This window comes from Strongylocentrotus purpuratus, unplaced genomic scaffold, assembly GCF_000002235.5.
Source record: "Strongylocentrotus purpuratus isolate Spur 01 unplaced genomic scaffold, Spur_5.0 spur5_scaffold_2, whole genome shotgun sequence".
Classification (NCBI taxonomy): Eukaryota; Metazoa; Echinodermata; class Echinoidea; order Camarodonta; family Strongylocentrotidae; genus Strongylocentrotus; species Strongylocentrotus purpuratus.
Genome location: NW_022145605.1, coordinates 35,525,025 through 35,539,237, shown reverse-complemented (window position 1 = coordinate 35,539,237; position 14,213 = coordinate 35,525,025). Strand labels below are relative to the sequence as shown.

At 33.7% G+C, this 14,213-nt stretch overlaps 1 protein-coding gene across 1 annotated transcript; it reads right to left on the bottom strand.

Annotated features, from left to right (window-relative positions):
- Window positions 1-3,468: 3,468 nt before the first annotated feature.
- Window positions 3,469-7,045, bottom strand: LOC754512 (28S ribosomal protein S23, mitochondrial). The gene is made up of 5 exons (XM_003726444.3): window positions 6,918-7,045; window positions 5,872-6,033; window positions 5,054-5,134; window positions 4,257-4,401; window positions 3,469-3,700 (listed from the first exon to the last, which is right to left on the bottom strand). The coding sequence occupies exons 1-5, from the start codon at window positions 6,962-6,964 to the stop codon at window positions 3,611-3,613; spliced, it is 525 nt and encodes a 174-aa protein (XP_003726492.1). The 5' UTR covers window positions 6,965-7,045; the 3' UTR covers window positions 3,469-3,610.
- Window positions 7,046-14,213: the final 7,168 nt, after the last annotated feature.

The following is a 14,213-nucleotide window of genomic DNA, read 5'->3' as shown; positions in this document are numbered from 1 at the left end:
TTTCTTATGTTATACTTTGTTTCTTATACTTCTATAAACTTTTCTTATGTTATTCTTTGTTTCTTCCTTTTATAACCCTCCCTTATGGTATCTGTTGTTTCTTCCTTCTTTCACCTTTTCCGATGTTATTCTCTGTTTCTTCCTTCTATAACCGTCTCTTATGTTATCCTTCGGGGTTTCTTCCTTCTATAACCTTTTCTATTATGTTATTCTTTTTTTTAATCTTTCTAATTACGTTTTCCTTCGTCTTTATTATTTTATTATTTTCTCTTCCTATCTTTCCTTACGCTTCCTTTATTCTTCCTTCTATTACCTTTTCGAATGTTATTATTTGTTTTTATCAATATACTTGTTTTATCTTCCTATCTTTCCTTACGATATCTTTTTACCTCCTGTCACTTTTACTTATATTATTCTTTGTTTCTTCCTTTTATCACCTTCTATATAGAATATAGATTGAATTGGAATACTCATGTGGAAAGGTGTATGCAAAGGCTGTAAGTCGTTCATCTTGGTCCAAGCGTAGAGCCGGTCTTGTTCAAGACGATCTGTGTAGGTACTACCAAGCGGTCTGTATTGGAATATGCATGTGTCTTTCACGGGGGCCTAACCAAAGAGGAATCTAATTTATTGGAATCAATACAAAAACGTGCCCTGAGAATAATCACCCCAACCTATCTTATACTGACGCTTTAAATGTGCTGAACATTGATTCCCGAGCTGATCGTAGAAATAATATGTGCTTGCAATTATATAAACAAATACAGAAACCATAACACAAAATAAATGACCTTCTCCCACCAAAACGAGAGACAAAATATAACCTTAGGAGAAGTAAACAAGTGAGTCTGCCCAGGTGTAAAACAAACCGATTAAAGAATAGTTTTAACCCTTGGTGTGTGTATTATAAGAAGGTGATTAGTGCAATATACATTTTCAACCCTTCCATATTCTTTTGAACTTGTACCCCGATACATGCAGCTGATATTTTAATGATTTATTATCTTTGCTTCAGAGTATCAATCTTAAATAATTATTCAGTACAGTTTATACCCATACGTTAAGGTTCTTTATAATTATAGTATCTATTTTTATATTTGGATATAGAGTTTACTGATTGATCTCTGCAACTTTTTTCACCTCTTATTTTCTTTTTTTTCCCCCTCTCTTGCTCCCTTTTCGAAAATGAAATTGAATAATGTTTATAATCATTGTTGAAAATGAATGTCTGATATCGGGTATTATATCAATTATCCAACCCTTTGGTTGCTACGAATAAATAAATGAATATAATTATGTTCTCTTATATTATTCTTTTCTCTCTATCTTTCCTTATATTATTTTCTGTTTTTATTCTTGTACTTTGATCTTTTTCTCCCTTTCACTACTTTCCCGCCAAAACACACTCACTTCCGGTTGAAGATCGCTTCCTGGCATAGTTTGGGTTCACACTGCAAGCTAGACCGGTCCAGAAAGTGAGCGAGAACGGGGTCCAAGTCTATAGTATGTCTCTCACTATCACTCTCTCTCTGTTTCTGTTTCTCTCATTCCCTCCCTTCCTCCCTCTCTCCTCTCACTGTCAAAGAGGGTCCTACCTATTATGAAATTTGCAAAAATAACTTGTACCATGATTTTGTATTTCTTCAAAATTAATGCACATGACATGAACACTTATATTACCTCCTCTTTCGCTCTTTGCTTACACTCTCTTCCTCCAGTAAAAATCATCAAGTCGAGCATGATTTATAAACAACTTTATTTATTCATATTTTTATTTGTCATTTTTGTATATACAATTCTCTTTGCTCCCTCATATTTTCTTAGATGTAATCTCTCAATCCAATCCCATCTGTCCCTGAATCTTATTTTGTATAATGGAATCTCAACCTCATTCCCAATATCGACAGCTATCATGTGATATATTTTTAAGTCTTTTGAGAACCAGAAGGGCATTAGCTGATAGAATTTTACACAGAGTTAAAGCCCTTCTGGCCCTCACTGACAATATGTGCCTAGCTGTGGTACGTAGATATGCTGGTGGACATTTAAAGTGTATTACTAATCAAAGGGAAACATGTGTTCACAGGTAAAAAAAGAAAATTGGAAATACAAGTATTATTGAAACTGTAATTTTTTTATATCACATTTATTTTTGAACTTAATTCCAAATTTAATCTTGAAATCTATGTTACTATCACATCATAAGGCCATTTATTAACATGAATTCCCTGCACTAAAAAATATACTAGGGCAGCCTTACCACCCAAAACGGTGTCATATACTGGAAATATACCCAACATCAAATAAGTTTATTGTATATACCGGTAGACATTTTACACCATTCTGTCATTGTCTGCACCATCACCTGCTGTCACAATACATCCCATCCCAGCTTAGCTTAGAAAAGCTGCTTCAGGGATTATCTCATCAATGTTCAAGGTTCAAGTAATAATAATAAAAATAGGCATTTTTCTAGCGCGTCTATCTAGAAATTCTATTCCAAGGTGCATTTGTTATTTCCCCGGCTTTAGCCTAGCTGCCTAACAGCACTCCAGCATTTCAAGGAATTAATTCCTGTCGGGTACCCATTTACCTCACCTGGGTCGAGTGTGGCAAATGAAGATTAATGCCTTGCCAAAGGACACTAGTGACGTGTTGGGGGTCGAACCACGACCTTTGAATTCCAAGTCAAGTGCTTAAACCACTTGAATACTATACCAATGATAGAAAACTTAAAGGCAAATTCTTACCCAACTACCTTCCCTTTCAACACCTCTGATAAGTGATATAACTGATAAGTCACATTTTAACAGTCACATAGTTATATTATGTAATGACAGTCATTGAAAGGTAAATAGAAATAATAAAGTTCAAGGGTTCAATGAGCTTTGATGTTGTATAGTCTGTTGTCAGCCAAGACTTGGATTATGATAAACTGATCATGGAGAAATTGGATCTAAAGTAACCCTCATACAAGCTACAGTATGTAAAAGAACTATGGTATTGGTCTAAGGTCTTAATAAGAATGGTTTCCTTTGTATAGTGCTTGATACTTTATTTCTAAGCGCTTTACATTGAAAAAAAAAAAAATCCCTGGTCATTGCATTCAATTGCTAAATCTGCACATGATAGTGCACGCACTCTGCTCCCTTCTTGCAACTTGATCTGGATCCAATTTGGCTACAAGTTTCGAAAAATTCCTGTTGATCAGATTTTGCAGCACGGCAATGATCTAATGACATTCTTTAATTGGCTTTCTCTCACTCTCCAACAAGTTTTATTGCAAGTCCAACAATGATAACAATATTGATCATTTACGAGAGCTAAGAAACAAAAAGTACCATAGCACTTACAAAATAACAGAATGGGAAGAGAAACATGGAATACATAGACTCATAAAATGATGGGTAAGTCGCAATAAGTTACTGAGGGAACTAGGGAAGAAGTATGTTTTAAGGGATCTTTTGAAAGAGGCATGGCAGAACAATTCTCAATTGCAAGTGGGATAATGTTCCATGTTTTCGAAGCAGCCACTGTAAAACCAGATTTGCATCTCCCTGAATCCCAGATAGCACTTTACAGAGTTATAATTCATTTCTTCCTCTTCTTATCATCTGGTTTGTGGTCCTTCCTTTGCTAAGGCGTCTTGTAGGAGTTTGGCTAATCCACCTAATTCTGGCTTCCTTTCCTGTGATGGAGTCTGCAAATCACAAATTACAAAGTAAAATGGGAAAGCTGAAAATATTAATTTCCAGTAATGCTAATCAATCTTCAAAATATTTACATAATCAACAGGAAGGTCTACTCACATGACATAAAGACATACAGTATTTCTAAATATTTCTAAGTATCATCATAATCAAGGTGCTATCAACATTGTCTAATCTTAAGTAAAAGTCACCATGAGCTAAATTTATCACATAATTTTTGTAGGGAAAAAAGGAGAAAAAAATATTACGGAGTTATACAGGCTGAGTTAAGGGGATACACAAAGTATATATTCATGTCTAACAATGGGTGTATGCAAGGGTGTATGGATGTATGTATGTATATATATCAGGTTAAAATGTCACTGGAAAATCTGATTTATACAAGATCAAATAAAAAAAACTCAATGGGTCACTCAAAATGTTTAAAGTTTTTAAACAGGGTCTATTAATAAATTGCTTATTTTTTAAATGAAACATGATAGTCAAACTAGTTTTGCACTGCATTTGCTCAAGTTTTTCCCAATTTTTTATGAAACTAAGACTTGCCTCTTTCCTTGCTTGCATCCTGGGCACTCCTCGTCTCCGCAGATTGATGCCTTGAGCTGCTAGAGCTTGTTCTGTAGCAACCATGAGATCTTCTACACTCATACCTTCATTCTTAGCCTCCTGATCATGATATGTCTGGATGTACCTACAGAGTCAATGCCGATTTGGGATCAAATCAAACAGATTCAAAAGTTTCCATGAATCAAACATGTGTCAGACTAAATGATTTACCTTCAGTATTTCAAAAGGAGACAAAAATACCAATCTGATTTTCAACAATGTTGTGCAAGAGTTTAATAGACAGCTAAACATTATTATTTAACACTGTGATTAAACAAAAATATTTGCAATAAAGTGTCATTGTGCTGTCCAATTTCTATGTTTTCTATTACTTTTTTTTATAGCTCTTATGTCTAAATACATTTGTTCCCCCGAAAATTGGTACAAAAACTCTCTACTCTACTCAAATGATGAAGTTGGCAAATTCACACCAGGTTTTACGCATCAGTGCAGGGATGTCAGACTTTGCAATTAAATTCTTTCTGAGAAATTGACACTGAAATAAGAATGGGGACAGGTAGGTTCCTTCAACGCTACCAAACGGAAGCTTTGATCGAATAAAAAAACAAATGAACTATTCTATGCCTAAAAGTAAGGTAAATCACTAGTGATAGCCATCACTACAGTGAAGATTTGTATTAACAAGGACACTAGAGACCATAAAAGTTTTGTTATATCAGGTTTCTTGCTATATCAAAGTTCTTTATGAGTATCCACTGCATTGAAGTTGTACTGACCTGTTGCATATAGAGTCTTTGACTGACGAATGTTTGGTTAAGTCTAAGGTCTGCTGGCCCGCATAAGTCTGGTAAAATTTTCTGTAGACATGAAATCAATAAAAGAGAACAAAATTATACATATTTCAAAATTCAATTTTTGAGTAATATTTTTGTGTGTGCGTCGACTCATCAGTTTCACTGTCAGGATCTATATTGATAATATGATTCTATTTATTTAACTGTACCGGTACTAAAATAACATGAGCGTTTTGTTAAGTGGCCACTTCAGCATTATTCAACGTACATTTTGGAATTACCATTGGTAATTGACAACATTCTAAACTTAATTAACATCAAACTGTGTTTCAATTTAAGAAAACGTTTAATCAATATATATTATCAAGTTTCATTTTATTGTTTTTTGTTTTGTTTTTGTTCTGGACATTTTTTGAAAAGGAATATTATGTTCTATAAAGTGCAACTTATGGTAGTGGTCAAAATTTGTTTCCTCATAATAAGTTCATACAGTACATGAAAGGCTTATTGTAAAATCTGTTTTGTTCAGAACAGCAATCATGGTCATTGATTCAAAACGAGGGCAACTGGAAATAATGATAATCATCCATTATTAATGGAGTTGTATTGTAAAGGTCACTTTATTTTTTATGCCAGAGTATGAGTAGCTTAACAGCTAAATTGTTACTTTGCAAGAGTGACTTATAACCATGTTAATGTACTTCTTGCCATTTTTTTAAAACCTGAGCAAAGGACTACTTGCTAAATAGTATGTATGTATTTATTTTCCTTTGACTTTACGGAGAGGTTTAACAACTTACGCCCTCTGTTTGTCCTCTGGATAGAGAAGCTCCTTCAGAGGTTCTGGTGAGGTTGGTTGCTTGAAGGTCGGCTCATCTCTCGGAGGGAAGGTAGCCATGACATCATACCAGAGCGGTTTATCCATTTCTTTCATCACCCCTGCTCTCATTAGATCACGAACTCTGAAGACAAAAATAATAACAATCTATTTCTAAAGTCTAGAACATGACAAGATGAAGAAAAAAATTGTCTGTTTGAAGCAGCAAGTGTGTTGAGTCGACACTTTGTTCAAGACTTCATGTACATATGAGATTACTTAAAGGGAGTTCGCTTAATGCAGTGAACTCAGAGCGTGTGCCCGAGTACACTAAATTAATCGCCCATTTAATATCGTATGGTAAGTAACAAATTGACTACCGGTACGCAAAAACAGCGTTTTTCACATACATCTTGAGTATTTGTGTTTTCCAGCAACCCACCATCGCTATGCACTAGTATTGTGCAGCGGTTTACCGAAAAATACTCCAAAAATAACAAGAAAATTGACACAAAACAGTTAATAAACATAACAAATTTTAACTCATTATCTTTATTTGGACATTTAGATCTAATGGATATTTACTTCATTTTGGGTATGTTTAAGAAGTATCTCCACGCTAGACTAGAGTTACGGGTCAAATTTTGGATAGAGGTCTAGATCTAAGTACGTTAGATCTAGACTCTAGATCTACCTATTTCTGAACAAGCGCCCACAATTTTATCTAACTTATTTTGCTGAAGCCGAGGGGGGGGGGGGGCCGGGGGGGGGGGAGGTGTTGAGTAAAATAAAATATGAGCTATTCTACCCCCCCCCCCCCCCCGTTGAGCATTACAAAGAATTGCATACAATTGGAGCTTCCTGGAGTTACTTACAATTGAGTAACTCACACAACCAACACAGACCTGAACGCGTGGGACTGCACTCAAGAGTCGAGGCCCTGCTCTGCTCTCAGCTCACCAATCACACATTTACGGTTGATTGGACCACTTGATTTAAAATTCAAAGTTTTCGTTCTTCATTACGTACCTTGTAAATACTGTTCCAAGCTTTTCTAAACGACTTAGACTCGTCATGATGTCTTCAAAAAATATTGTTTTCTCCACACAAATCGCGGTTTGTAGTCTTTCTACCAGTCGGATAATGGGGTGGTTATATAGTTAAACAAGGGTACGGTGTAACGGTGGCTGGGTGGTATTATATGGGGCAGATGAAACCATATTTCATAAATTTAGCATCTCCCCACCATATTTTGTTGCTTGTGTATTTTCGTTACATATAAGATCTGTGAAATTTAAAAATAAATATGTAAGACAATACATGCAGCCAAATTCCCCAGGGAAAGATCTTTCAGTTTACTGAGTTTATATCTGCATGCAGGAACATGCCGTACATCCAGATACCAAAATTCTTTTATACCACAGGCAGTGAAGGTAATCAACATGATGAAACTTGTGTAAATCTACCGATTTCTAATTTCCTTTCTGGTGTTTTCCCCTCTCTTTCTCAAATTCTTCTCTTTTCCTCCTCCTTCTTCTTCCATTCTTCTTTGGTAGATTACACATGTTTCTTTTTCCTTTATGTACATGTATTTCATAATTCTTGCAATAATGTCTATTGTCTACAATGTTTAGATACTTGTTCTCATTTTACAGAGTCTACAGATTTTATTGATATTTCCCTAACTTTCTTCCTATCTCCCTCTCTCTCTCTCTCTCTCTCTCTCTCTCTCTCTCTCTCTCTCTCTCTCTCTCTCCCCCTTTCTCTTTTCCTATTTCTCTCCATCTGTTTTACTCTCTTCTCTTTCTATGCTCTCTTGGGAATTTCTTTATTGTATGTTTCATGTATTTCGGGTTAATTGCAATGATGTCTACAATGTTGAATACCTGGACTGTTTTTACAAATTCTACAGATTGTATGTTACATGTATCTCAGATTAATTACAATGTCTATAATGCTTGGATACTTGGGCTGTTTTTACAGAGTCTACAGTTGGTATTGATATTTCCCTAACTCTCTTCCTATCCCCTTCCTTCTCTCTCTCTCTCTCTCTCTCTCTCTCTCTCTCTCTCTCTTTCTCTCTCTTTCTCTCTCTCTCTCTCTCTTTCTCTCTTTCTCCTTTTCTTCTCTTCCCTCTCTCCCCTATCTTACTCTTTTCTCTCTCTATGCTCTCTTGGGAATTTCTTTATTGTATGTTTCATGTATTTCGGGTTAATTGCAATGATGTCTACAATGTTGAATACCTGGACTGTTTTTACAAATTCTACAGATGTTATTGATATTTCCCTAACTTTCTTCCTATCCTCTTCCTTCTCTCTTTCTCTCTCTCTCTCCCTCTCTCCTCTCCTTTCTTATTTTCTCCCTCTCTCTTCCTCTATCTTACTCTATTCTCTTACTATGCTCTCTTGGGAATTTCTTTATTGTATGTTACTTGTACCTTCTCAATACTTTAAATTTAAAAAATTATTCTTTAGCTGACATATTCCCCTCTTTTCACTATTGATCTTTTTTAAACCCAGTCTTATGCATTTTAATTTTCTTTTATTGGACTCTCGGTCTGTACCTGATTTAGATTTTGCACAGCTCGAGAGCCCTCTTTTGACGTAATTGTAATGATGTATACTTATTGTTTATATGTCCTTTTTGCAATATTTTTTGATAATAGTTTAGTTATTTGATATTTTAACTTATGTAACTTATGTATTTATTCATTACTACTATTTTATTATGTATATTTGATTTAAATTATATTTTTGTACCCAAGACAGTTGTCAGTCTTTGGACTGTTTGCTCTTGGTTTTTGATGTTTTGATTTCAATAAAATCCTATATATATATATCCCAAAGGGAGCCCAACCTGTCTGCACCTGAGCAACACAGCTTTTTCTTTTTTTTCCTTTTAAAATATCAGAGAACCCTTGTATTATATGAGTGGGTTAGTCAGGATGGTGTCGAAAAGAAAGAACAGGATTTTAACCTGGTTGATATTATAAATATACATGTAAGTAAGAGTTCCTTTGGACCCCCCCCCCCCCCCCCCCCACGAAATTGAAGAAAAAAATGGGTATGACTTAGGATGATATATAATAATATAGTATATAAGACATGCGAAAGCACTTTAATAATAATTTATTTGATTTTTTTGGATGTTGAAGAATAACACAATGTAGCATATATATATATATATATATATCCTCATCACTCAGCAATAAATCGACCTTGAACAAATTAATACATTTAATTCATAGAGTTCTAGTATTTATTTACACATTTCCACACATCATTCCCTGCCTTTAGACTACAATACAACAACAAACGTGTACAAATTAATCAATTGTTGTTTAAACTTGATTTGAATGTTACATATTCTTTCCCACTACAGAATAGGTACTTATATTGTTAGCTATATCTTTAAAATAAACAAAACTGTACCTGAATAGATCAAACTAGGAGTTTCCTCTAATGATTGTCCAATACAAGAAAATAATGGAATTAGAGTATCCACGGCAGAGGTAAATTAAATAAAAGACAAAGTAGATGTCTGTTAAAAGAAAGGTAGAAATCTACATACAATTCACATACCCAAACACATACACACAAAAAGTAGAAATAAAGAGGAAAATCATACATCGATTATATTCAAAAATAAATTGTAACATAATATTTATGAAAATTGTTATATTATCATACATAAATAAATTATACATCAATATTAAAAGGGAAATAAAAATGGACTTATTATAGATAGGGGAGGGAACTAATATTGGCAGCTACAAACTCAGTCAATCAAACCTGAAATATAATGCCTCGATCTGCCTCTGAATTGAGGTACTGAAATAAAATACCAATGAAAATTAAAGAAAATGGGATGGGGGGGGGGGCACATTTTTGAGGTTGTGTACTCAAGGTATGCCACATGGGTTTAAAAGGGTCAGGGCTAACTTGACACTACGGCCAACTCAGCCTTTTATAGTGGACATTAGGCCGAGTTTGGCTGAGTGTGGCTGATCGAGTTATCAAAATGAGCTCAATTGAGTGGGATATATGTTTAAGAAAATTTAAACATGCTGATAAACATTTAGTTGACTCCAAATGGGCAAGACCTATAGCACCGAATTACTATATGCTCAATATTATGATGTTAACGTTTAGAACACATTATATCTTGTGTTTGTAATCGTGAAAGTGGCCGGGCAAAAGAAATTTACACAAATATGAATTATATTCCAAAACAAGTTTGTTACACAGGGTTACAGTAGGGGAAATTATAACATCATTAAAGATAAACTTGAGTTCTGGTGAAAAAAACAGAAAATGAATTCTCACAGAATCCAACAAAACTTACACTGAATGTTCAAGATTACAAATAAATGTCATGTGCCAAACAATTTTGGAAGAAAATGTATACTGGCTGAGTAATGAGCAAAGAAAGATAAGGAAATCTGGGTAGAACTAGCCCCGACACCATGTGTGTTGTCCCATATACATCTTTCTGTGTAAGTGATTGTTACTTTACCAAGACTCTGCCAAATTTATGATGATTTTGATGACTCCAGAACCTTGCATTACACACCATTACTTACATGCTATATGATCAACTTTTCTGATCCATTCCACACCTTTTCTTTCATAATGCAATCGCATTACCAGAAATCAAGTTTATCTTTAATTTGTGGTCCATATGAACCGTCAGCTAGCTGCACAACTCAATTTTCCATACATTGTACTTAAAAATATCATATTAAAATATTATATATATTTTATCATTTTGTTCCTATAGTTCACAAGTTTGATCTAAATAGTTACAGGATTTACACATACCAGATAAAAAAAATTATTTTCAGAGCACATACATGCATTTCTTCACATTTTAATAAATGTTAGAAATTAATGTGAATTTTGCATATTATGTCACAAAGCTGTTTTTATGTCACAAAACTATGTTATGATGCCATTAGGAATGTTATAAAAAAAATCATACCATGACAGTGACTAGAGAAAAGTTACTTCACTAGAAATCTATAAAGTCATCTTACTTTCATTGATAAATCCACTGCTCAGAGCAAGAGGGGAATTACAAGTCTACATACACCTATGTAACAGTATTCAAGTCAATGCCCTTCTGGCTTTCAGCAGATGATATCAGTCTGATTTGGTGCATCCTAGCTACCCATTCATAATAAATAATAATATTAATAATAATATTAATAATAATCTTTTAAAGTCCACTCCAAATTTTATTAAGTTAAACCGAAAATGGAAATTCTTTTTGCCCAATTGATCGTGAGCCCGGCAGCCACTGAGCAGCCCCAGATCAACATTGCTCTATCCCCCTTAAGGCTATGAAAAGACACACCAATTCCTAACTGTTAGGACAACAAAATATAAAAAATAACAGATACAAATAATATATTTAAAATAATTCCTTTTTTACTTTAAAAATATGAAATAAGTGTCTATTCTTTATTCCCACAATACCCTTTTTAAAATTAAGTTTTACTTTACAAGGTTTTAGTAATCATGCATGACAATTTTGTTTTCCTTTTACAGACACAATCTAATGAAAAAAATTTAAGGACATATCTTTCAAAGCATATTATCCCTATTAATTTGTTTTTACTCTTTAAACTATACCAATAGACACACACGATTGTGATGCCTGCATGTACACGATACTGTTCTCATGTTTACTATACATTAACTCATCATTAACAATAAAACTTTTCTTCCCTCACATTAAAAGGAAGAAACTATTCACATGCTATAACAATATTTATGAAAGAAAGACTAATTTCAGCTGAATATACAAGCTCGGCGAGAAACACACATGCACACAGAAAACATACATAGAAAAGTACATTATACTGGACTTACAACTTGTCCATTGTACAAAATGGTTGTCATATCCACCCAAATAGGGAACAATACATATTTGTATTGCTATAAATTTATATATAAACACACTTCTTATATATACAGAAACAATATCTACATTCTAAATTGCACTTTGAGTGTTGTTTTTGTCAAGGTGGTAGTGATAAGGCATGTTCTTAAAATATAAATTACATGACATAATATGTGACTTAATATATACATTAACATACCTATGCATATTTCCTTTTAATTTTTTATCACGGCTATTTCTCAAACGCATGTGACATTTAAAGATTTAAGAATAAGATTTAACATGAAGCAAAAGAATGTAAATAATTTTACAATCATATTTGAATAGACTACCTGAAAGAATCGGGTTATTCTCACAAAGAAATAAGCAAGGACACTGTAACTAATTACAGTGTCCTTGCTTATTTCTTTGTGAGAATAACCTGATACACACAAAAACTAATCAATAACACATATAGAAATTGGTTCTTTATCTTGTGCTCAAGATAAAGACTTTGTCCCCCCGCCCCAAACCAATTCTGATATGCAAGTTATATTTGAGTGGTGCATGCTATTAAAATGAATAAATCCTGGATAAAGGAACCTAAATAATGCACTTGATTGAGGTAATTTAGAGAGAACATATTTAAAGCTTGATGGTAGTTTGATCTAAATTAATGCAGAATCATTGTTGGTGAAAACATCAGAAATATCTGATAGGAGGTGGGAAAGATTTGAAGTTCAAATAATTTTAAGTTTAAATAAAAAGTATGGAGATCATCAAAAGGCATATCATGGAAATCTGAAAATTTGCAACCCTGCCACATGACTGTGATATCAAGCTTGTGTTTCATTCCGATATCCTTGTACATCAAATAACTGAAATTAGTCCTCCTCTACTATAGAGAAACATACTTTCAATTAGGTTTTTCAAGTTCTTCAAGTAACTACCATTCATTTCAGCCATTTTTCATTCAAGTTACTGGATTTGTCTAAGGTCTAAATTAAAAATTCAAGGTGACATTTACAACAAAATCTATATACCCAAAACAAAATAAAAATAAATGAAAACAAGGCAACAACAACTTACTTGATAATAAACAAATCATACATCATACCCCATACAGCTATCAAATTAAAATACTTTTTTTTTAATGCAGATGAAGAAAAAAAGATTAAGTATATTTGGCACACTCTTTACATAGCATTAATAAGCAAAACACACACACAAAGATGCATACAGGCTTTAGAAATTCAGATGAAATAATTATGAAAGACATGATGTATCTAATAGAGTACCAAAATGTGACGTCATACTGGCCAAGTTGTTAAGGTTGCTGGTTCCAAAGACTTGTGTGGTAAACGATTGTGTGGTGACCACACCAGCCCAAAACACTGAAGTTAACCTGCTCCAGCCCATTGCTTGGATGATTTTGTGGTGAACCTCATGCACAGGCTTTGTTGTTTAGGACCAGTAACCTGGACGACGAGTGAATATGACTTTGACACTTGGGTACTCAATAATCTTTATGTCAAGGGTTCTATGTACAATACCGCTAGGTTCTGACAAAAAGCGCTCAAACCTGCAGTTGAAAGACATTTCATTTTACTTCCTTTAAGGATAATATTAAATGTACATTATTTACAAAACTGAATACACACTGCTTGACAAAATGCAGATTAATAAAAAGCTGTGTGAACTAAATACAAGATAATCATTTATCTTGTCCACATATTCGACACAATTTTGATAAATGAGTTGTGACTGTAGTATCGAATGTTCATGTTAATAGACAGTTACCATATTCAAATGCATAGTCCTATACCTCTCCCACAGTTATGGAAATAGGCACGCTTATAAAAAATATGGATTTTAATAATTTTCAAGAATGGCTATTAATAAATGACCCTGTCTCTATGTCCAATCTTAAAATGATAAGCTAAATAAATTCTTGATAATAATAATTGTTTTGTTTTTGGCAGGAGTAGAAAGTTCATTGAGGTATTAGATAATACATGCATTTCATTTCAAATATTGTGACACTTGACAATAGATGCATATTGTTACAACATCTGTTAGAGATCGTTTTTTAAGGCCTTATCAGCTACATTTTATTCTCAATGTGAATGTTCAAAGTCTGATTGATGGAACTGTCATCTCTGACACATTTGGTGCAAGTTTTTTTTTTTAGAATCAAGTCAATAGATACTGCCTTCAGGTATATTTGTCCATTATTCCTCAATGCTCGTTCAGATATCATGTGGTAAACCGCATCAGGTATTTGTTTTTTAAAGTGTAAATGTTTGGCAACCACAGGCAATAAGTGTTCTTCACATATTCACTTACCTCTGAGTACTTAAAGGTAGTACAAAGTTGCAGGAAATTTTGAAATTTGAGTGGATAGTGACTCTTTACAATTTTGATATACTTGGATGCCCCTGT